The sequence below is a fragment of the Colletotrichum truncatum genome (assembly GCF_014235925.2).
Source record: "Colletotrichum truncatum strain CMES1059 chromosome Unknown Contig_0012, whole genome shotgun sequence".
Lineage (NCBI taxonomy): Eukaryota > Fungi > Ascomycota > Sordariomycetes > Glomerellales > Glomerellaceae > Colletotrichum > Colletotrichum truncatum.
The window spans coordinates 762,515-784,462 of NW_027222409.1; the positions used below are offsets into that span (position 1 = coordinate 762,515).

Consider the following 21,948-nt stretch of genomic DNA (forward strand, 5'->3'; position numbering starts at 1 on the left):
ACTCTAGGCAGGCTATCCCACTGTGTCAGTCAAAGACAGCACTAAAGACTGGTGAGTACAAGTCCGTGCTTCTAGCGACCACAAACTGTGACGGCATTCTTTCGTCCAAAAGCGGCTCATAGATTCCCCGGGCTCGGTTAATAGTCGGTGACTTGCTAGGATGCAGATGGCAGCAACTGCCAGTCAGGCCCACATTAAGGTGGGCTGGCGACACTGATGAGAGCTGTCCAGTTCGAGCTCGACATAGCACTTGCTGGGTATCATCGACACTCGCGGCGCACCCACTCGTTACGTACGCCGACTTCACTTCATCACCAAGGCCAATTGGCCACGAAACAGAGACACGTGAACTGCACAAGCGACCTTGGAATTCCATTTGCGTCTGGACACCAATTATTCCCATAATGCGCTTCCTCCGTTCCCTCCTGGCCGTGACCTCCCTCTTGGGGGCTGGTTCACTGGCAGCCAAGAAGACCTCCGAAGAGCGCTTTAAAGAATTCCACACCAAGGCCCTCACTTCTTCTCCGATCAAGCTTGCCGATACAAGCTATAAGTCTCTGACCACTTCGCCCCGCGATTACACAGTCGCTGTTCTTCTCACTGCTCTCGAGTCGCGATTCGGCTGCCAATTGTGCCGCGAGTTCCAGCCGGAATGGGATCTTCTCGGCAAGTCTTGGACTAAGGGCGACAAGAAGGGCGAGTCTCGCATGCTTTTTGGCACCCTTGACTTCTCTGATGGCCGTGAGATCTTCATGTCGGTATGTTGATCGCCATTGTGAAGCGACTCTCTTAACTTAACTGTACACATACTAACACGACTACTGCCAGCTCGGTCTCCAAACCGCTCCCGTTCTCCTCTTGTTCCAGCCCACCGTTGGGCCTCACGCTGTCTCTGGCCAAGAGCCTCTGCAGTACGACTTCACGAGCGGGTAAGTTGGTTTCTATAAAAGGGCGTTGCGCAATCGAGAGGCTAACAAGGAGTAGACCCCAATCCGCTGAACAAGTCCACGCCTGGCTCTCGCGACACCTCACAGACCGACCCCACCCTCCAGTCAAACGACCCATCAACTGGATGCGCTGGATCTCCACCATCACCATTATCCTTGGTCTTGGAACTGTTATTGTCACTGCCTCGCCTTACATCCTGCCTATTATCCAGAACCGCAACCTTTGGGCTGCTGTCAGCTTGATCGCCATCCTCCTCTTCACCAGCGGACACATGTTCAACCACATTCGCAAGGTTCCCTACGTTGCCGGGGATGGGCGCGGAGGCATCAGCTATTTTGCTGGCGGCTTCCAAAACCAGTATGGATTGGAAACCCAGATCGTTGCTGCAATCTGTAAGTTCTTTATGCTACCAGCTTGTCAAATGCAACTAACAGACTTTAAGACGGTGTTCTGGCTTTCTGTGCTATCTCTTTGAGCGTCAAGGTGCCTCGCATCGGTGACTCGAAGACGCAGCAGGTCGCCGTCTTGGCTTGGGGAGGTGTCATGTTCCTTATGTACAGCTTCCTCCTCAGCGTCTTCCGTATCAAGAACGGTGGCTACCCCTTCTCCCTGCCCCCTTTTATGTAGGGAAATACCGGATGATCCGATAACGTCGGAGCCAAAGCTTGTATCAGCAGAACCACCTCAGATTCAAGTCTCTGTGACCATATCACTGGTCATGGAGGTATAAGTTGCTGTCGTCAGGCTACCCTATGTCCTCGTTGACATCAGTGTACCATACAGATAAAGGAAAAATGCCTTCCGTACGGCATATAAGTCTTAGCATCACACATTGAAAGAATCATACGACAGTTTTTTTTTTAACCTATGTCACGGCCTTGAAGTGCTGACTGTTGTGTGCATTTGCAAGCCAAGTTCCAATAACCTTCATGCTCCAGAGGGCGTTCAGTGGTGACATTATGGCATGGTGTCGTTATGCCTCCGTTTTCTTTATTGTTCTTGCACATTTAATGTCAGTCCTTGTAAATTAACGCAACGGCACATCCTCTTCATGCTTACAGAAGGAAACACAATCTGGTTAAACTAGGGAACGAACCGGTACCTTTAGTTTCCATTGCTTCCATACCGCCAGGTGATCCGTGGTGTGAAGGATTTCAAACGGTAATATGAGAGCAATTTTGATGCGCAAAACTTGCAGGGGGTTTCTTGTTGACCCAGCAGAAACCCCGCACCAAGAATCCTAGGTAGATGAAATACCACGAAGTGTGCTAGGCCGTCCATGGATCGCGGGAAATCTGATGGGGATTGCTGACACTTTGGATACGCGTGACTGATTGCTGGTCGGGGATCAACAACAAATCATGCCATCTTACCGATATATTGCACTTTGCTGCTCAATTAAAACGAGGTGAGCCAAAGGCAGGCTAGAGTGGCTGATTTAGAACGAGCGGCCATACTGGATATTTTGTAAACTTGGCATGGATGAGCAACTTTTTATTAGGGGGTGATTGATATGTTGCCAACCAGGACAGCCAGAACTGCACTCTTGCTCGGACATTTTAGCCGGCCAAGGGAAGCTTGGGCAATGAGCCTAACGCCGGCACCAAATGTCTTGTCGATCTGGGGTCCGCCGGCTAAAGTGGTTACGGTGATGTTTGGTCGCAACGATTTGGTTGTTGTCAAGGGTGAACCACATATTATATGTGCTTTCTGATATAGACCGCGGGTATACGGTGTTACAACTGTCATAATTCTCTCAGGCTTACTATCCTGTTGTTCTTCCGGATCTGGGGCCTGGGGATACTTTTGTTCCGCTTAAGAAGGTGATGGCTGGTAGCAAAATACATTGGCATTTGACATGGTGAAGCATATCAACAACCACCAAGTAAGGTAATATTTTTGTCTCGCAAATAAATTTCTATTTACATGTCTTCAGAGACTTGGTTTGCTAAGGGAGTTCATTTTAGATCCCCTTGTGCCTTCACCTGATACAGTTTGATTCTTCATGCACCACCTCAACGCGAGAACCTCCATCACAGCTAGTCTAGTTGCTCGAGTATTCCTTTGACATGATGTGCACTTGTTAAGCCTAACTTGAATGGATCCGAAAAAATGTGGAAGATCTTCCCCCAAATTGAACCGGTAGGAAGCATTTCGGCCCAGCTACTCCATTGAAGTTGCGACGAACGATATATTACAACGACATTGGGGCACCACCCCGTATCATATTCGCCATAATTAGAGCCAATCCGGAAGCGTTCCTCTATCCGCTTGTATAAATGAAAACGGGTTCATATTGAAGCCCCTCGGTAGTGATCATAACAACAGATCAGCTGTCAGCCTGATGTTACGATTTCTTAACCACGTTCCGTCAGTCCCGCTTAGAAGCAACCGTAATGTCACGATTCGGAGGCACTTGACCGAAGCCTTCGCAGTCATCGGGCCCGTTTCCTAATTGATGTTGCCGTCAAGGTGGCTTCTGGGCTCTCGTAAGTAGATCTTGCTTCATACAGTCCCCCTGGCTTTTTCTGCGGTAGGCTTGTGACCTATAAAAGGAGTTGGGCCTGTTCTTCTCATTACAACTCCAGAAGCTCGTACTTGACAGAGCAACAAAGAAATACAGCTATTTTCCAAGCGGCCCACCTTCAGCATGAAATTCACAACCGCTACTGTAGCGGCTTTGGCCTCCACGGCCCTTGCTGCTCCCTCTTCCACTCGCGAGGAGCAACCTCGTCAGGCTTCTTCCGCCTGCTCTTCCAGCGTCTCCTTGAATGCAAAGACCAATGTTTTCCAGAAGTACACCTTGCATCCCAACAACTTCTACCGGGCTGAAATTGAAGCTGCGGCCGAGGGCATGAGCGGTTCTCTCAAGGATCAGGCTCTCCGCGTTGCTGATGTTGGCTCCTTCGTCTGGCTGTAAGTTTACTGAGTAATAGCAATCCGACGGCCCAAAATGAAGCTAACAAGCACGATACAGTGACACCATTGCCAACATTCAACGTCTTGAGCCCGCTATCTCCGATGTCCCCTGCGACCACATTTTGGGTGTGGTCATCTACGATCTTCCCGGCCGTGACTGCGCCGCCAAAGCCTCCAACGGTGAGCTCAAAGTGGGCGAACTGCCCAAGTACAAATCGCAGTATATCGATCCCATTGTCAAAATCATTAAGGCGCACCCCAACACCGCGTTTGCTCTCCTCATCGAACCTGACTCCCTCCCCAACCTCGTGACCAACATCAACTTGCAGACCTGCCAGAACTCAGCCTCAGGTTACCGCGAGGGCGTTGCTTACGCCCTGAAGAACCTCAACTTGCCCAATGTCGTCATGTATATTGATGCTGGCCATGGGGGTTGGCTCGGATGGAACGACAACCTTAAGCCTGGAGCCGAGGAGCTCGCCAAAGCCTACAAGGCCGCCGGTAGCCCTTCTCAATTCCGTGGCTTCGCCACCAACGTCGCCGGCTGGAACTCTTGGTAAGTATATGAGCATTGATTGACATGATGTCTACCCGCTCGGGAAAAGTTTGTTAACAAGGCATGACTCTTAGGGACGCTGAACCTGGCGAGTTCTCCTCGGCCCCCGACGCGCAGTGGAACAAGGCCCAGAATGAGAAGAAATACGTCACTCTTTTCGGCGCTGCCCTTCAAACGGCTGGCATGCCCAACCACGCCATTGTTGATACAGGTCGCAACGGCGTCCAGGGTCTCCGTCAGGAGTGGGGCAACTGGTGTAATGTCAACGGCGCCGGCTTCGGTCTCCGCCCCAGCACCAGCACCGGCCTCGAGCTCGCCGATGCCTTCGTATGGGTCAAGCCTGGTGGCGAGTCTGATGGTACCAGTGACTCGAGCGCCACCCGCTACGACTCATTCTGCGGCAAGTCTGATGCTTACAAGCCTTCTCCCGAGGCTGGCACCTGGAACCAGGCTTACTTCGAGATGCTTCTCAAGAACGCGAAGCCATCGTTTTAAGTGCTCAAGGACGCACCACTCCCCCAAGTGTCACTGTCATCCCAAAATTGTAAAAAAGGGGAAGGGAACAAAACGGAGATTACTGAACTGTCTGGCATTGCCGCTCCTGCATGTGACTAGCCCGACTCTATTTCTGCCAGCACATATATAGTTTTGATACTTACACACGCACACACACACACATATATATGTCTATATACACAAACATAAACTGTCAAAGCCAGTAAAACTTGTTGACATTCCACAAAATGGAATGCTTTGGGTGACGTTGACATTCGCATTTCTAAGTAATGAGTTGATGGTGTACTATGGAACCTATTTCCTGGGGAAGTATCCATAAAAGTTGTGAGAATACTGTCAGCATTCTTGTCAGAACACCCCTAACCAAATTAGCAAATGGAGAAGAAAATTAGAAAATTGGAAATGCTGAAGACGACCAGGCGGCAAAATGAATATTCGCGAAGTCCGTCACTTTTCCACGCAAGTCACATTTGTAGAGTTCCCGCCGAAGGCGTCACAGAAATATAACATAAACAGCATGTTTTGTTTGCCAGGATCTTTTGATTTGGGCGTTACGTGGGTTCATGTCCAGAGTCCTTTCGTAGGCTACCTATAAGCCAGCAATGCAGTCTCATCCCCATTTTTCACAAATCGATTTGACCCTGTGCATCCCGAAAGACCAAACGAGGAAGCCAGCCTAGGACGCCCGCCATGATCTACCATCTCAGAGCCCTTTCCCCACCACACATCGTCACCATCCATAACCCAGAAGAGAGACAGAGAGAGCTTTTACGCCCTTTATGCTCTCGACATGACACCCCAGGCACGGATGATGTTGTCGGTGTAACCGGCGAACAGGGTCTGGCCGTCGGCGCTCCAGGCCAAGCTCACGCACTCAGGCTCACGGCTCTTCTTGCCGACAGCAGTGAACTCAGGCTTGAGCTCATCAACCTTGCTCTTCTTCTCAAGGTCGAAGATGATGATGCTGCTGGCAGTAGCAGCGCAGAGCCAGTAGCGGTTGGGGGAGAAGACGAGGGCGTGGATCTCGTCGTTGGCGTTGAGGGAGTAGAGGTGCTTCGACTCGTTAAGGTCCCAGAGCATGGTCGTACCGTCCTTGCCACCAGAGGCGCACAGGGAACCGTCGGGGGAGATGGTGACGGTGTTGATGTAGCCGGTGTGGCCGATGTGGTCAGTCTGCAGCTTGCAGGTGGAGAGCTCCCAGACCTAGAATCGCCCATGTTAGCCTGGTTGTTTCTTCAAGACGTTTCCACAGGCAAAACATTAAAGGAGTAAAATTTGTGCGAGATCAGTGCATTGGTGAATAGTGGTCTCATGGCCTGCTCAAGACAGGCTCTGAAGTAGCAAATACTTTTGGTTGCAAAACATCATGTCGAAATTTCTTCTTGGGGGGAAACACGCGGAATTTTAGGAATAAGAAACTCACCTTAACGAGCTTGTCCCAGCCGGAGGAGACAATGACGGGGTTCTGGGGGTTGGGGCTGAAGCGGACGCAAGAAACCCACTCGGAGTGACCCTTCTCGGTGATGGTGTACTTGCAGTCACCGAGGGTGTTCCAGAGCTTGATCGTGCGGTCACGGGAACCAGAGACGATTTGTCTGTTGTCGGCGGAGAAAGAAACGGACAGAACGTCGTTGGTGTGGCCGACGAAACGGCGGGTGGTGGTGCCGGTGGCAAGCTCCCAGAGGCGGAGAGTCTTGTCCCACGAAGCGGACAGGGCGTAGGCGCCATCCGACGAGATAACCTGTTAATCCCCCATCAGCCCAAAGTTTCCCACACGCTCAAGGAGCAGAGATTTTCGCTAAGTCCAGAAGGGGTCGAGAAGACGTACGCAGTCGGAGACGATGTGGGAGTGGCCCTTGAGGGAGCGCTTGGGGTAGCCGTACTGGGACTCGTCACGGGTGAGGTTCCAGATGATCAGAGTCTTGTCACGACTGGCGGACAGGAGCATGTTGGGGCTGGAGACACATGTTAGCGACTAAGGCTCAAAACTGACCACCGACGCTTTTCGACGTCTAGGCTTCTAATTTCCATTCCATTTCGAAAAAGCGCCGCGGGGTATCGGGGAGGGAATCCGTACTTCTCCACAGAGGTAGCCAGGCTGGTGACCCAGCCATTCTGCAAAAGCATCACCGTCAGCCATGTCGTCCAAAATTACCAGCGCGGGCGACGGCGATGCGATCGCTTCGCGTGCAGCGTGCGGAAAGACAGCAACTTACGTGGCCCTCGAGGGTACCCTTGAGAATCAACTGCTCAGCCATTGGGAAATGAGGCAATCAGGTCGATTGAGTGGTGAGAGAAAGGTGAGAATGGTTGGAGTTGATTCTGAGGTCACACCTTTGACCCTTGGAGCTCTTGCTGGAAAATTTACGATTTGTGTGTGGGTGAAAATTAAGCCCTCGGATTATCCTACGCGAGACGAGGCTGCCAAGTGGAGGTGGGACAATGGCCAATGAGAGAGCCCTACGGTAATCCTGTTTCCGCGAGGCTGATTGGATCCACTTGATGTCTTTTCTTAGTGCATGTCACTGCGCAGGGGGCACAATGCAGAATGGGACTTGGGTTGGTAACGACCGTCTTCAGGCTGCATTGGGATGAGTTTTGTTCGCAACGATGTAGCAGTATTCGCTGGCTGGCAAACCAAGATTCGCAGGCTTTTCCCCTTCCCTTGTTCTACATATTCACTAGTTAATCGTCCCTAAATATGAATCGGACGTAGAGTTTTTGCAGAACTTTGAAAGCTAGTAGGATATGTGGGCATTAAAACTTGAGCGCTTTGCACATTCGCTCTGAATTGGTGTTACTATTGAACACCGAAATCTCTGTCCATCTGTCTATATCCCAATCACTTGTGTGATCTCCCCACTTGCGTGATGGGCTGCAGGATGAAAGCCCTCGAAAACCTAAGTGAGGATGCTGTCCGGTAACTCCCATCCCTAACACTATGTTGTTACAGCCTGGTCCTTCCAAACACCAAAACGCCTTGCTTCGTGCATACCAATGTAAAGTAGAGCTTTCGTAACTTCAAAGCCGTGCACCCAGGCTCCCACGATGCTGGCCCGATTACCATCCGAGTAAAACAGAAACAGAAAAAGAAAAAGAAAAAAGAGGGCCCAATCAACCTCTCGTAATTCCCTCTGTCGCCTGTCGTTGCCAATGAGGACTATCGCCCCGCCATTCCATGCCATCCTACGCATTTCGGCGCCATTACCCTTGGCCGGCAGCTCGCTTGCCCTGACGTTGAACTTCTCTGCGTAGATGACGCGCGTCCGAGTTGACAATCATGCTGTGGTCGGCGATTTCGAGTTGTCCTGTCGGTCCTCCCTCTTTCTTAACGAAACCTTCCATGGCCGCAGCCCAGAGAGAATATCGCTCTTTAGTCATGGGGTCACGTTCTGACAAAGACCTGACCTCTTTCTGTTTCCGAATCTTTGCCGCCCGCACCAAACCACGAAGGGCTTCCTCTCCCTGCTTGGACGCCTTCGCAGCTTCTTCTCTCGTCTTCTGAGGATCACGTCCACTGTTGTCTTCCTGAGGCGTATATTTATAGGTATGCTTGCTTGGGAAGTCGGGAAAAGACTTTGGGATATATGACTTGGCCTCCTTCTCGGGCTTGCCGCTTAACTCTTCCCCGAGAAGGGGTAAAGTAGTGTGCGCGTCTGGGTCTTCAACCAGTGGATCGAAAAAATCGACTTCAAGTTTAGACTTGGGTATGGGATGACGGGTATGAGGTCTAAGGGCCTTTGTCTTGAGGGTAAAGCGTTGCATCGTAGACTCGAAATCGGCCGGGGTAGGTTGATCGCGACGCGCAGCGAGAGCAACGCGCTTAAGATCCTCAACAAAAGAAGCCATGTCTGGACGGCAGGTTAGCACCCACGAAGAAACAAGAACCATCGTCGTATGATGTTGAGCAAATCTCACAGGTCTCTACTGTGCCTAGGAAACCTTCCATGGCCTCAGGCGTGGCAGCGTCGAAGCCAACGTGCTGTAATGCGAGCCCTATGCTACGTTCGAGACCGCTTTTGGCTTGGTAGTCGAGTGAAGGAATAATGACTTTGCTTGCGCATGGAAGCGATGGGTCAACATCATGTGTTGGTAGTTCTGACTGCTTGGCGTCCGTCTTCTGCCGCTTGGGGCTCGACCCCTCCTCATCGCCGGTCGGCGAGCCTCTCTTCAGCAAGCTTGTAGCTGCCATATGCGAGGGAACTGAGGACATGGCGCGGGGTACGGGGGAGGCCGGCGTTTAAACCTGAGATATTGTTTGATGATGGAGGGCGCGGCGCCGCAGTATCGCAGGTTGGCCGATGACGAGATGGTACGCGAACCCGGCGACAAACGACAGAGAACTCGGTAAGTCCTTGAATACGCGTATTATCGTCGCGACGAAGACGAAGATGGCGATGCCTGTGGCCAGAGAAGACCCCCGGATAGATAGCTTGTGTTGTTGCGCAAAGTACCGGACCTCAGGAAGCTGCCAGGCGGTACGTACCGCAGATTCGAGAAAATTGGTAGCAGTATTTCAGCTCGGGCCTATCAGATGAGAAAGGTAAGGAAGGAGCCAAGCCCATGGTTGAGGCTCCTTTCCTTGATAGGTGGTCCTTGCGCAATTCGACCTCCCTGTATATGTAGCTGTCTCCTACGTTGATGGGTGGATCCGCCTCGCTAAAGCACAGTGGGTGACCACCTAAACTGCCGAACACTGCATGTGTTTGTATCGTGAGGAACTTGCTTATCCATGCAATTCAAACTGCTCTGTTTTTATTCTCTGTTTTGCTTTTTTCTCTTTCCCTTTTCTGTGACATATTCCAATTTTAAGACATACGGAAATACTTTTGTTGTTTTGCCTGGCCTAATGCTCGCGTACGGTTTTCGTGTTCGTCCAGAGAATCTTACCTATCGTTGTGACAACAAATTCGAACAACCCAAGACTCGGAATGAGTGACAGGACAAGGTATTAAAGATACGGAACTGACTTCTCACAAAATATCCCATCCTCTTCGGTTCGTTTGTGGGGAGCGTTGCACCCCATCTAGTTCCTGGTAATCACCTATCCGCTTCCAAATTATTCCCATCGGCGTCGAATTGCTTACGCTCTGAGCTCATTTCCATTCCATGACCGTGGGCCTAGGGTTTTAGTTAGCTTCGATTTTCTTTGTCTTGCGCTGTAAACTGAAAAGTGGTCGGGCTCGAATTAGGCAATCTGGTCTTTGTGATTGTTCCCTTGTCCTGTCTTGGTTTGTTTCTCGTTTAGCTTCTTTAATCTATTGATTCACTCTAGTCAAAACCAATCACAAGTAGGTTGGTTGTATTGCGCACATTATCTTATCTGGCACTCAGGCACTTGCGCCAGGTTGGCTCTCCGCCTCTCAACCCCCATGGGTTCTATCTTGCCTTTTACATCCGTCTCGTTCACATTGTGCATTTTCCAAACCTTTCCCGAATAACATAAGGCGAAATTCTGAAAGCCAAGGGGAGGAATAACAAGGACTAATCACAAGTTTTATCTCTCTTCCTGTCAACTCCGTGTCTGAGTCAAACCCCTCCATTCCTCCCTGTCTCAACTGGATCTGAGGCCGACACGTAGTAGCCATCATTCCATCTTCTCTTCTTCTATCTCAGCGCAGCCATGCAGGACCTCGAAACTCTACAGAACGGCGGCTACAAAGACCTTGGCCTTCAAAAGCTGAAGCTTGCTGGACCGTTGAGCGAATTTCCTTTGGAGATTTTACAGCTTGCCGACACCCTTGAGCATCTTGACCTCTCCGGCACCGGACTGTCCAGCTTACCTGACGACATTAGCCAATTACACAAGCTCAAGATTTTGTTCCTGTCGGATTGTAACTTCAACACGTTTCCACGACAGCTAGCAGCATGTGCCCAACTCGAAATGGTGGCGTTCCGCTCAAACTGCATGGCTACCATACCTGAAGACGCTTTACCACTCAAGTTGCGCTGGCTTATTCTTACCAACAACTGCATTGATACGCTCCCAAAGAGTATTGGCCGTTGTTCTCGCCTCCAGAAGTGCATGCTTGCCGGCAATCGTCTAACGCGACTGCCAGACGAGATGTCGGCCTGCAACAAGCTTGGCTTGCTTCGTCTTTCTGCCAACAATTTCGAAGAGTTGCCATCCTGGCTATTCAAGTTGCCCGAGCTCTCCTTCCTGTCAGTGGCTGGCAATCCATGCTGTGCTGTGACCCTCGAGCAAGAACTGGCCCAGCTCCGCAAGGTGGCGTGGCATGATCTTGAGTTTGAAGGCTTACTCGGCCACGGGGCTTCTGGCGATATCTTCAAAGCGAGGTGGATGCCTGCTGATTCGGTGGTCAATGAAGTGGCTGTCAAGTTGTTCAAGGGCGAGGTGACGAGTGACGGAACGCCTCTCGATGAAATGGCTGCATGCCTGGCTGCAGGATCACATAAAAACCTAATCAGCACGCTGGCGAGCATCCAGGGTCATCCGGAGAAGCATGGGCTCGTCATGCAGCTAATACCGCCTCATTACCAGACTCTAGGTCTTCCGCCTTCGTTGCAGACTTGTACACGGGACCGCTATGAAGCGGGAAAGGCGCTGCCAGTGGGGACCGTCTTGGAGATTTTGGGTAGCATAGCAGCGGCAGCACTCCACCTGCACAGTCGCAAGGTGTCTCACTGCGATCTTTATGCCCATAACATTCTCTATAACGAAGCCGGACATGCCTTGCTTGGCGACTTTGGCGCGGCAACTATATACGAAAACATCGGCGATTTTGACTTTGAGAAACTTGAGGTGCTGGCGTTCGGCCACCTTGTCGAGGACCTCATCGGCGTAACTAGCACCGCGGAGGACAATGACAAGACGCGACAGATCACGGAGAAGTTGAAGGAGCTACACATCCAGTGCTCCAGTCCCGTGGTGAGTGGCAGGCCGACCTTTGCAGAGATTGTAAGGGCAGTTCAGGCTTTGCACTAAGCGCCGAGACGGAAATCCCTGCACATTTTTGACGACCCTACCTATGTAGGTTCATCTACGGTGGGAGGGAGAGAAAATAATGTGAAACAAAGTACTACTGAGGCGGATGTCCCAAAAAGTATTCTGATCGTATCGAATTGGGCTAGATTTATACTGAGAATTGACATTACTAGATATAGAGTAGACATAGAATAGAAAGAGGTCCGGCCTGGAATCGGAAGTGGCTCACTAGATTATCGAAGCGGATAGAAACATTAGACTTATAGGTAGTACAATAGACCGCTCAAGCGTGATCTCCGCATTCGACTGCCTGCTCACCTAAACATAGCTGTTTTTGATGTAGTGGAGTGAAGCCTGAGGGTGATTAGGGTGAGTAGATTAATGTTAGTATAAGTACCAACCCTATTAAATTATGAATCGGCATTCAATAGTATATATCGTAGAAAACAGACAATAGAAACAGTACATATCTAGATACATATATGCATTATGTTTATAATTTGATGTACATAATATTTGTCTTTCTCAATATATAAAAAAGGACTTAGCAATGCTCTAAGCAAGAAGCATCTCGCAACCACTCGCAGTTACGCAGCTTGGGTATTGGAAGGAAGGTTCTTAGCGCGAAAAAACGGATTCCAAATGGGAGGAAGGCATGCATAGCTTGTTTATTGCAGGCGCCTGCCATCCTCAACCCCTACTACTTGCCGAGCACACCTGAATTTGTTGGAGGAAGGTAGAGTAGGACACGGAAAGTCTAATGAAGGCCAGGGTTCCGCAAAACCTGTGAAACGCCTCTTCTTTGACGGGTAGGCCATATTTGAGGAGGAATATTGTCAAGAAAGGCAGCTGGCTTGGGTGTGACTACAAGGCCGACTTGCTAAAAGCTAGGCGTACTGCCCTCAAGCAATGTTCCAGTGTCGCAGCTTCCAACTAAAATGAAAGTCAGTTTCAACAGTAAGGACCCCAACCGAACCCATCAAACCTCAAGCCTTTTTTTAACATATTGTGGCAATCTGTAGAAGTAGAGGTCAATCAGTCATAAGCATGACTCCTGCTGACAGGACAATGGGGCTGGGGTGGATGCAGATGTATCGTCAACCAGAGCTGAGAGTTGGCGGGATCGCAGGGCCGCGTCAAAAGACACCACGCCTTGTATTTGGTGTTGTGAAAATCCCTATGAAGACCTTTGCCAAGCGTTAGCGACCTTGGGGAGGCCCGTCATGTCGCCAAGAATCCCCTGCAATATAGCGATTCTGTAGGAAACATCGCGAGGAAGGCGTTAGCGATAGTCAATATAATACATACCTGGTGACTTACCGCACACATCAGAAACCAGGTGATAACGAATAAAACTGGAGGTGTAATCGCGGCCTGTCGTAAAAGAGCGTGAGGTGCCCTTAAAATACTAGAGATACCAAAAAGCAGGTATAACATAAGAGAAGAGCTAGCCACTTTTTTTTTTTTTAAAAAAAAAAGCAGCCTCTTACTCCCTGGAGACGACAGGGCGAGAAGAAGCCGATTTGAGAAAGGATGCGTGAATAAGTCGTTTGAATCGCGAAGCATCGTTCGCCGATAGTTCGAAATAATGGCTTCTTATAGTCTCGAGCAGGAACGATATCGAAAGCCCATTGATAGATGTCGTATACCCCATCCATTATAGTTACTAAGGCTGCACTGTTCATTGCAAGGTATTCGTAGAGCCTAGATCCAGGCTAGAATTTTTTGCAACGAGGTGAAGTGCGTCGATTTCGAATGAGAAAAAAGGTAGGCATAGGTGTTGTACTGTGGAAGTATGACCTTGATTGGGATGTATTAGGAGTTGACGGACGACGTTGTTGGAGGCCTTAGATGGGAGCTTTGGTAGGGATGATAAATAGGTTAGAAGTGTATGCACATGAAATGGTTGACAGGCTTCATCAACAGACGGCTTTCTTGTGAAGGCCTGCCGCTACCGTTGTGGCCGATTCTGCCGTATTTACCTTGGACGTTGAAAATCTTGAAGCTGTCATGTTTTCTAAGCTTGGCGAATCGTGTCTCGTCATTAGGTCACTCCAAAAAGAGGTCAATAGAATCGGGAGCACATTCTTTACCAGAGTGAAAAACAGACATCGAAGGCATTTGACATTGTTCACCCTCAGGTTCTAGAAGATCTCACCCTGTAGGCCGCTCTCAGATGATATCGGTTCGTGCTTACTAACCTGGAGGCCCATGTGGGCGACCTGGTCTTCCTCCGACAATATATACCTCATTTCACAGCCCGGTTTTTTGCAAAGATGCCTAGCTCACCCCGTTCATCCTGCTCACCTAGATCGCGTGACCTTAGGGCGGCGGGTGATCTATGCACACTTGACCGGTGTATTGACAAAAGTGTCAAGGATTATGAAGCCCCATCTTGATACCACAAGTACGCAGTTAGAAGGGACAAAAGGCGAGGGCAAATACAGGATGAAGTGAAATGAAGAAAGACCATCAACTTAGATGTCTGTCAACTGCCAAGAGGTTATGGTATGAGAATTGGAACTTTGATGGAGCATCCGCTAAAGCGCGGGGTTCACGTTTATGGGCACTGGGGGTTCAGTTTCTATCACTGGCGTCTTGTTGAGTCGGCCGAGGGCTACGTCAATTCGCCAAGCTGCAAAGCAAGCAGAGTACATCACCAGCCAGGAAGAGTTTTTCACATCGTACGAAGACGACAGGTTTCAAAAGCAATGGTTCGTATACACCCCGGTTGTGTGTTGCAGACGGCTCATGCGCGTCCATCACGTCTTGGCCTTTAAAAGAGGGGTCGTGTTTTGTGGGCAGCATACAATAGCCACTTTACCTACCGAAGCATGGAGGGTTTTAAGTAGGGCGGCGGACAACGGCTGCTTGAAATGGATCGAGAAAAGGCAGCTATAGTCGCAGGAGAGTTGGGTTGCCTTGAGTTAGGATAGGTTGGGCTTGGGCGAATGGGTGGTGTCCTTCGCATCTTGGTTGGTTGAATGGGCGCCATCTGGTAGGGCTGCGTAGGATGAACTGGGCCAAGAATAGTGCAAGACCAGGGAAGGGAGGGTAGGAATAGGGCAGGGTTCGAGTACAAGCAGGGCAGTGACGGGGGTTAAACAATAATACTTCTGCACAGCAACTTGTTCAAAATGGATCGAAATGCCAGCCCCTCTCCCTCTCAGTTTGGCATTTACGTTTTCCGGCAGCTACAGAGCCCTTGACGTTATGTAAGCCATGACAGTGACAGCTAGTGGGTTCTAGGGACTCACCTCTACCGGTAGTGGTAGTCAAACTTTTGGGGTCTCCAAGGGCACTAAGCAACGGAAGCGATGGATCTGCACTACACTAACTAGACCTAGGTGGTTGCAGCGCCTGACACGGCATTCTCTCACACAAAGCTTACTTCTAACCGCCTTTCGAGGCTGATATCGCCCTACCATGCAGTAACAGCATCAACTTGATGTTTATTTTTTCACACCCTTCCACATCTCATGCAGACTATAGTAGTAATACAACGTGAGAAAGAAGAACATAAAAAAAAAAAAAAAAAAAAGAATGTCAGCGTCTAGTCCCCGTCTCCCATGCCCCACGCCGGGATCCTCCGTTGATACCCTCCAACCCCCGTCAGGCCCACTTACCATCCAGAAAGTCCATCGGGCGGGAACCGATTCGAAAGGCAGTGGAGGGCTTTGTCTCCTCTCCCCTCGCAAACCCCCGCTAGACTGAACTCACAACGGGGGATGGGAGGGGACCAACACCAACACCACAACAACCACCACCACCAAGCCAACGCCAATACTAATACCGAGAACTACCAAGAGCCAACACCGCTCCGTGTTTGCAACCCACAAAATTGCGTCCGCAAACACGACGACCACCAACTACACCTACACCTATATTGCGGCCTTCCCTTCCTCTTCTCTTTCACTAGCTCACTTACCTCCCCGTATTGCAACCTCATCGAAGTTCACACATTCATACCCGAACGTATCTTGCCAGTACTTGTGTTGTTTCTTTCGCTAGTGGGCTCCCAAGGTCACCAGCTTTGAGTCATATTTTGTGCAGCACCGTAAGGCCCCAGTGCCACATACCACTCGAGAGGCAGTTTCGTCGTCCCGTTCCAACACGCACGCCACCTGTGAAATCACTCCCAACATGCCATCATCTTGGATACTGTAAACCCTCTGCCGCCGCCATGTTCCCTTTCGACAAAAACGTTCTCCCCCAGCTCCCTACTCGGAAAGGCTTGCTGGTTATTGACTTCCAAAACGACTTCCTTGCTGCCGATGGCGCACTGTCCGTCACCGGACCAAATGACCTCGTGTCCAACACTCTCGACCTGGTCAAGGCCTTTCGCAAAGTTGGCGACATCATCTGGGTATGCACTGAGTTCGACAAGCCCCGCCCCTCAGCGGACGAACAGATCCTAGCCACCGATGTCCTCCCGAAGCCCACCATCATGGCTCGTTCTCGCCGACGACCTGCGGCCTCCACGCCCGAGTACGATGACGCCGCCATTGCCGACGCCGACCCCGAGGCCTTCCTCAGCCGGCCCGGCCCACCCATTGTTCACTCCACCACTTCCGGCGCCCAGTTACCTGCCGTCGTCCAGGAAGCTCTGGCTCCCCGGGACATAACCTTTATCAAGTCTCACTATTCGGCCTTCAAGTCGGGCCAGTTGCTTCAGATGCTACGCGTCAAGTTCATCACCGAGCTTTTTCTTTGCGGCTCTCTCGCTAACATCGGCGTCTACGCAACTGCTGTCGACGCCGCCAAGTATGGCTATTCCATCACTCTTGTTGAGAATTGCTGTGGTTACAGATCTGACCTTCGCCAAGGCAATGCTGTGCGTAGTCTGGTCGATGTAACCGGTTGCGAGGTCGAGGACAGCCAGGATGTCATTGACAAGCTGCAACCCAAGAAGAATCTGCCCTCCCGCACACCCGCCTCTTCGTCCCCTGTTGTGCCAAAGAGACTCAAAGAGACAAGTGGCAGCCTTACACCTGCACGTGATGCTTCGAGCGCCAAATCAATCGAAGAACAGATGGCTGGGCTCAAAATTACTAACAGTAGCTCCTCAGCCGCAATGACGCGTACGCCAGGCCCAACTCCTACGGATTTTGGACGCACAATCGTCCATGACACGCTAGAAGTCGACCCGGCCGCACAGCCGCCACCGCCGACCCGAAGTGACTCACCTTATAAGGAAGCTTCTCGAATCCAACCCGAGGGAGCACAGGCAAGGGAAACCACTGCAACATCACCGCCAGCTCTAATGAGGGGAAAGAATGTTACAAAAGAGCCTAGGATACTTGGAACAGCTGTTGATAGCACATCAGATTTCAACTCAGATCTAGAGCCAGATTCGACACCAGTATCAGCTGAGACGCAAGAAACAACCATGGACGGAGAAACAGACGTGGAGAAGAACCACCTGCAAGCCACGGAACCTCTTTGTGAGGGCGACACCACCGTCATTTATAACGTGTTGCCCAAACCTCTTGCTGAGGGTATTTTTGAAAAGGTGAGGGATGAAGTTCGATGGCAGAGAATGTCACACCAGGGCGGAGAAGTTCCTCGTCTGGTGGCTGTTCAGGGCGAGGTGGCATCCGACGGAAGCATGCCAGTGTACCGCCATCCATCCGACGAGTCGCCGCCCCTTCTTCCCTTCTCGACAACAGTGCTCAGGATCAAGACCGAGGTTGAGAAACAGCTTGGCCACCCACTGAACCATGTGCTGATTCAATTCTACCGCGACGGCACCGACTATATTTCCGAGCATAGCGACAAGACCCTCGATATTGTCAAGGGATCTTACATAGCCAACGTCAGCCTGGGGGCAGAGCGAACTATGGTGTTCAGAACTAAGAGGCGGGATAAGGACCCGTCCAGCCCTGAGTTACGGTCCGGTGAAGACTCTAAACAGCGCAAGATTTCTCGTGCGAAATTGCCACATAATTCCCTATGTCGTATGGGCTTGAAGACAAATATGTGCTGGTTGCACGCCATCAAACAGGACAAGAGGATGGACCGTGAAAAGACTCCTGCTGAACTGGCCTTCTCTGGCGGACGTATTTCCCTTACATTCCGACAAATTGGCACCTTTTTGGATCGCGACAGCACATTGATCTGGGGCCAGGGCGCTACCGGCAAGACCAGGGATGACGCTCACTCAGTCATCAATGGACAAAGCCCCGAGGCTGTGGGGATGCTCCAAGCTTTCGGCACAGAGAATCACTCAACCAAGTTTGACTGGGACAAGCACTACGGCAAGGGATTTGATGTTCTTCACATGAGCACCTCGCCACGATTTTGCGCCTCGGCTGATCCTGTTGTCAATATGCGCATCGCCTTGATGTTGGCCGAGTATGGCATATCTTACTCAAAAGGGACCATGTCCTCGTCCTTTAATTGGAAGGATGGTAAACAACCTGCCGAAGACACCCTGACGGATGCTGAGAGCCCGCCAGTCAAGTTTGTCGACAATGATGCTGCCAAATCAACGGTCCAGGGAGAACTGGCGATTATGTTGTACGTGGAAGGTGTTTATGGGTCTGGGAAGTCAGGTGTTGGGATTAAAGCACAGTCCGAACTTGCAAGAGTCCTGACTCGTTTTCAAGAGGGCCTCGCTCTGCTAGATAGGTGGGGACGGCCTGAACGAGGCAACAGGGATAAGCGCGAGTGGAAGCCTCCTAGGAGGGAATTGGCAATGTGGAATAGTTACGCCGGTGAGGATGACTTCATTGCCGGACCAACCATTTCGCTGGCCGATTTTGCTGTCTGGCCGGTGCTGCATGCCATGGTTGAGGAGTCTGGCATCGACTCACTTGCCACCACCAGCAAACTGGGGGAGTACTACGAAAGAGTAAAGGTTAGGGAACCAACCGCCAAAATGCTGGGCGTGAGCCTGTCCAATGGTTCGGAAGCTGCTTGAACAAACACAAAAGCCGGTTGAAATGGTCAGATAAGCTCCGTCGTCTCTCCGACATGGGTGATAAGTACAGGAGTCGGCAGGGAATGCTCGAAGCGTGCCTTTTGTTAAATACCTTTTGGAAATGAGGACAACAATAAAAATTAAATAAAAGTAAGTTAGAAATGTGACTTCTAAACTCCTTGAACATACAAACCTGCGCCTCCGTACGCCATGTCACATATGTGTGCTATGATCCAGACAAGACTCGAGGTACGCTTTATATCTTTGTAATTTCTGCAGCTAGTTATCAACTCAACACACATATCACGGTTACGATACGTATGCGTTTGATATCCATGCTCCGGACAATAGTACAGGACGAGGACACAAACTAGTGCTGCTGCGTCTGTCACCTACCCCAGGATGGCGGCAATAAACACACGTGTGGTAACATGTTAACAATAATTCTTTTTTCTCTTTCTAAAACTTGATATTTCCGTATCTCGTTGAGAATGATGGGCTTGATGAAAACATCCGCGACCATAATAAATAAGACAGCATAAAAATGAAACCTAGGAGGCAAATAACAGATACCGCTATTTCGCAGTCTCAAAGCATTCAAGGCCCCCCTTAAACGCCGAAGTGAGCATTCTCACCCAATGGCTTGAGTGTGAAGATGCATGCCCTTCATCCCTTCATTAAGTGCGGGCCGCTGCTCACGACCGGACATCCCACGGCAGCGGATACGTGCCGACCCAGTCAGCAACTTCAGACTTCAGTTGGACAATCTCTGGATCAGTTTCTCCGTCTCCGAGGTGCTCCATGAAGTGTCTGAGCAGTCCAGGCTTCTTCTCTCCCCTCTCTTCAGCTGCCTTCTTTGCGCTCTTGTCTACACGGACGGCGATGGTAACAGCTCGGTCAACGATATCAGCAACGCGGCTGAAGTCTTCCTCACTGAAGCCTCTAGTTGTCATTGCTGGCGTTCCCATGCGCAATCCGCCGGGAACCAGCGCTGACCTGTCGCCGGGGACGGTGTTCTTGTTGGATGCGACGCCAACGAGCTCCAACACACGCTCGACACGACTGCCGTCGATACCCTGAGGCTTCAGATCAGCCAGTACGAGATGGTTATCAGTGCCGCCCGACACAAGCTTGTATCCCAATCCTCCCTTCTCCTTGGGGGCGCCCAGTCTCTGGGCAAATGCCTTTGCATTCGCCAGAACCTGAGTTTGGTACGCCCGGAACTCAGGGGATTGGGCCTGCTTCAGAGCCACGGCCAAGGCGGTGATGGTATGGTTATGAGGACCTCCCTGGTGGCCAGGGAAAACAGAGCTATTGATGGGACCCTCAAGATTGTACAGCTCGTCTTCCTTCTTGGCGTTCTGGCGGCGCACACCCTTGCGGAAGAAGATCATGGCGCCACGAGGTCCTCGCAAGCTCTTGTGGCTGGTAGTAGTGACAATATCGGCGAACGCGAAGGGCCCGGGCATAACCTTCGCTGCAACGAGCCCGGAAATATGAGCCATATCCGCAACAAGGTAGGCGTTGGTCTTATCGCAGATCTCGCGGATGCGCTTATAATCGATCAACCTGCTATACGCACTGGCTCCCGCCACAATAATCTTGGGGCGGTACAGCAGGGCCAGCTCTTCCAACTTGTTATAGTCAATTTGACCCGTGGACTCGTCCAGTCTGTAAGGGACGGTTTCGAAGTACTTGGAAATGGCGGAGATCTTTTTGGTCGGCGTCTGGTAACCGTGGGAAAGGTGGCCACCATGGGGCAGGTCAAGACCCATCAGGCGATCGTGAGTGTCCATTAAGGCGGAATAGACGTACAAGTTGGCAGGGGCGCCCGAAAGAGCTACACTATAAGTTAGCACGGATTGAGCAGCACTTGGGTACACTGGAAAGTTATGCGCACCTTGCACGTTAACGCCCCATTGCTTCGCGTCGAGGCCGAAGGCCTCGAGGGCTCGTTGCTGGCAGAGACGCTCTGCCTGGTCGATGAACTCGTTTCCACCATAGTATCTTGCGCCGGGGTAGCCCTCGGAGTATTTGTCTGATTAATCGTATCAGGTTCCGTTCCTGTAAGTGTTCCTGAAGAAATGGTCTTACTCTGCATAACACTGCCCAGGGCATCGAGAACAGCCTGGGAGGTAAAGTTCTCAGAAGGAATAAGGTTGATAAAGTGTTTCTGTCTGGTTTTCTCCTGCAAACGGATTCATATCAGCAACCAGACTCAATTATATCCCGTGGGATCGTGGATCAACGCTCGCTTAAGTGACCGAGGTTGCCGGTTCCTGCCAAAAACATTGTCGATAGCGATTGTTATCGCATTGAAGCGTACCTTCTCAATAATGTCAAATACAGCCGGGTCTGCTTGCTGCAGATTGGCAGACAATAGCTGCATTAGAATCACAGTTAGCAAGCCAAACTCAAAGCAGAGAGGTCCGTATGAAAAAAATTTCGACTCACCTGTTGCTGACCCTCCAAGCTCTTCGTCGAGATGCATCTCACGCCACTTGCGCGTGACAATGTGGCCGGGACTGCCCCTCTCGGCAAGCAACGCAGTGCACGAGCCGTGCTTCGAAAGGTGGGAAGAGACATGGTGACTACTGGACAAAAGACCTAGGAAGAAGCAGGTCAATTTGCCGATGTTGAACCTTTGCCAGGCAAGAAGAATTGGACGAAGAGGTGAAGAGTAGGATATCAGAAGTAGAGGAGGTGGAAGAGGTGCAGAGCAACTTGAAGTAAGGGAAGCTATCCGTACAACGGCACTCCAGAGCAGTTACGGATACCAGACCCCAGCAACAAGCACATGGCCATGATGTAGCTCTACGCCGTTGGTGGGGGAGGAGGTACATCAGGCGCTGGGCAAGCTGGGGGTGCCGGGGTGGTTGGTGACCTCTGCTCGGTATCTCATCCGTTTTTTCTAGCGGTAACTGAACCGAGCTGCCCAGCGACGGTTGGCGCCGGCTTCGGCTTCCGTCCTGTGAACCATTGTAGCCGACCTGCTTATCAGCTTATCTTGTAGGCACTACTGAGTTGTGGAGAAGCTGATGACGGGCACATTTCTGACATCAGCAGACCCAGTATCCAAACAGTAAGCCGTGCACGAGCCCTCGGTACGGTCCCGCTGGAGCCACCCGACTTGCCCTTTTT

General features: G+C 50.9%; 7 protein-coding genes across 7 annotated transcripts; 4 read left to right on the forward strand and 3 right to left on the reverse strand.

Moving 5' to 3' along the window:
- Positions 1 to 404: 404 nt before the first annotated feature.
- Positions 405 to 1,575, forward strand: CTRU02_215042 (oligosaccharyl transferase subunit; the record flags this gene model as incomplete). The annotated part of the gene is made up of 4 exons (XM_036726447.1): positions 405 to 758; positions 829 to 929; positions 985 to 1,340; positions 1,391 to 1,575. The coding sequence occupies 4 exons, from the start codon at positions 405 to 407 to the stop codon at positions 1,573 to 1,575; spliced, it is 996 nt and encodes a 331-aa protein (XP_036581634.1).
- Positions 1,576 to 3,598: 2,023 nt separating this feature from the next.
- CTRU02_215044 (exoglucanase 3 precursor) lies at positions 3,599 to 4,918 on the forward strand (the record flags this gene model as incomplete). Its single annotated transcript, XM_036726446.1, has 3 exons — positions 3,599 to 3,864; positions 3,926 to 4,423; positions 4,498 to 4,918. 3 exons carry the CDS (start codon positions 3,599 to 3,601, stop codon positions 4,916 to 4,918), a joined length of 1,185 nt encoding a protein of 394 aa, XP_036581633.1.
- Positions 4,919 to 5,716: 798 nt separating this feature from the next.
- Positions 5,717 to 6,887, reverse strand: CTRU02_215043 (40S ribosomal protein RACK1; the record flags this gene model as incomplete). Its single annotated transcript, XM_036726445.1, has 3 exons — positions 5,717 to 6,142; positions 6,363 to 6,680; positions 6,768 to 6,887. 3 exons carry the CDS (start codon positions 6,885 to 6,887, stop codon positions 5,717 to 5,719), a joined length of 864 nt encoding a protein of 287 aa, XP_036581632.1.
- Positions 6,888 to 8,143: 1,256 nt separating this feature from the next.
- CTRU02_215045 (bromodomain associated protein) lies at positions 8,144 to 9,131 on the reverse strand (the record flags this gene model as incomplete). Its single annotated transcript, XM_036726444.2, has 2 exons — positions 8,144 to 8,790; positions 8,858 to 9,131. The coding sequence occupies 2 exons, from the start codon at positions 9,129 to 9,131 to the stop codon at positions 8,144 to 8,146; spliced, it is 921 nt and encodes a 306-aa protein (XP_036581631.2).
- A 1,431-nt stretch (positions 9,132 to 10,562) lies between these two features.
- On the forward strand, positions 10,563 to 11,885 carry CTRU02_215046 (serine threonine protein kinase; the record flags this gene model as incomplete). The annotated part of the gene is made up of 1 exon (XM_036726443.1): positions 10,563 to 11,885. The coding sequence occupies one exon, from the start codon at positions 10,563 to 10,565 to the stop codon at positions 11,883 to 11,885; it is 1,323 nt and encodes a 440-aa protein (XP_036581630.1).
- A 4,183-nt stretch (positions 11,886 to 16,068) lies between these two features.
- CTRU02_215048 (isochorismatase) lies at positions 16,069 to 18,807 on the forward strand (the record flags this gene model as incomplete). The annotated part of the gene is made up of 1 exon (XM_036726442.1): positions 16,069 to 18,807. The coding sequence occupies one exon, from the start codon at positions 16,069 to 16,071 to the stop codon at positions 18,805 to 18,807; it is 2,739 nt and encodes a 912-aa protein (XP_036581629.1).
- Positions 18,808 to 19,502: 695 nt separating this feature from the next.
- CTRU02_215047 (serine hydroxymethyltransferase) lies at positions 19,503 to 20,908 on the reverse strand (the record flags this gene model as incomplete). Its single annotated transcript, XM_036726441.1, has 3 exons — positions 19,503 to 20,647; positions 20,708 to 20,845; positions 20,902 to 20,908. The coding sequence occupies 3 exons, from the start codon at positions 20,906 to 20,908 to the stop codon at positions 19,503 to 19,505; spliced, it is 1,290 nt and encodes a 429-aa protein (XP_036581628.1).
- Positions 20,909 to 21,948: the final 1,040 nt, after the last annotated feature.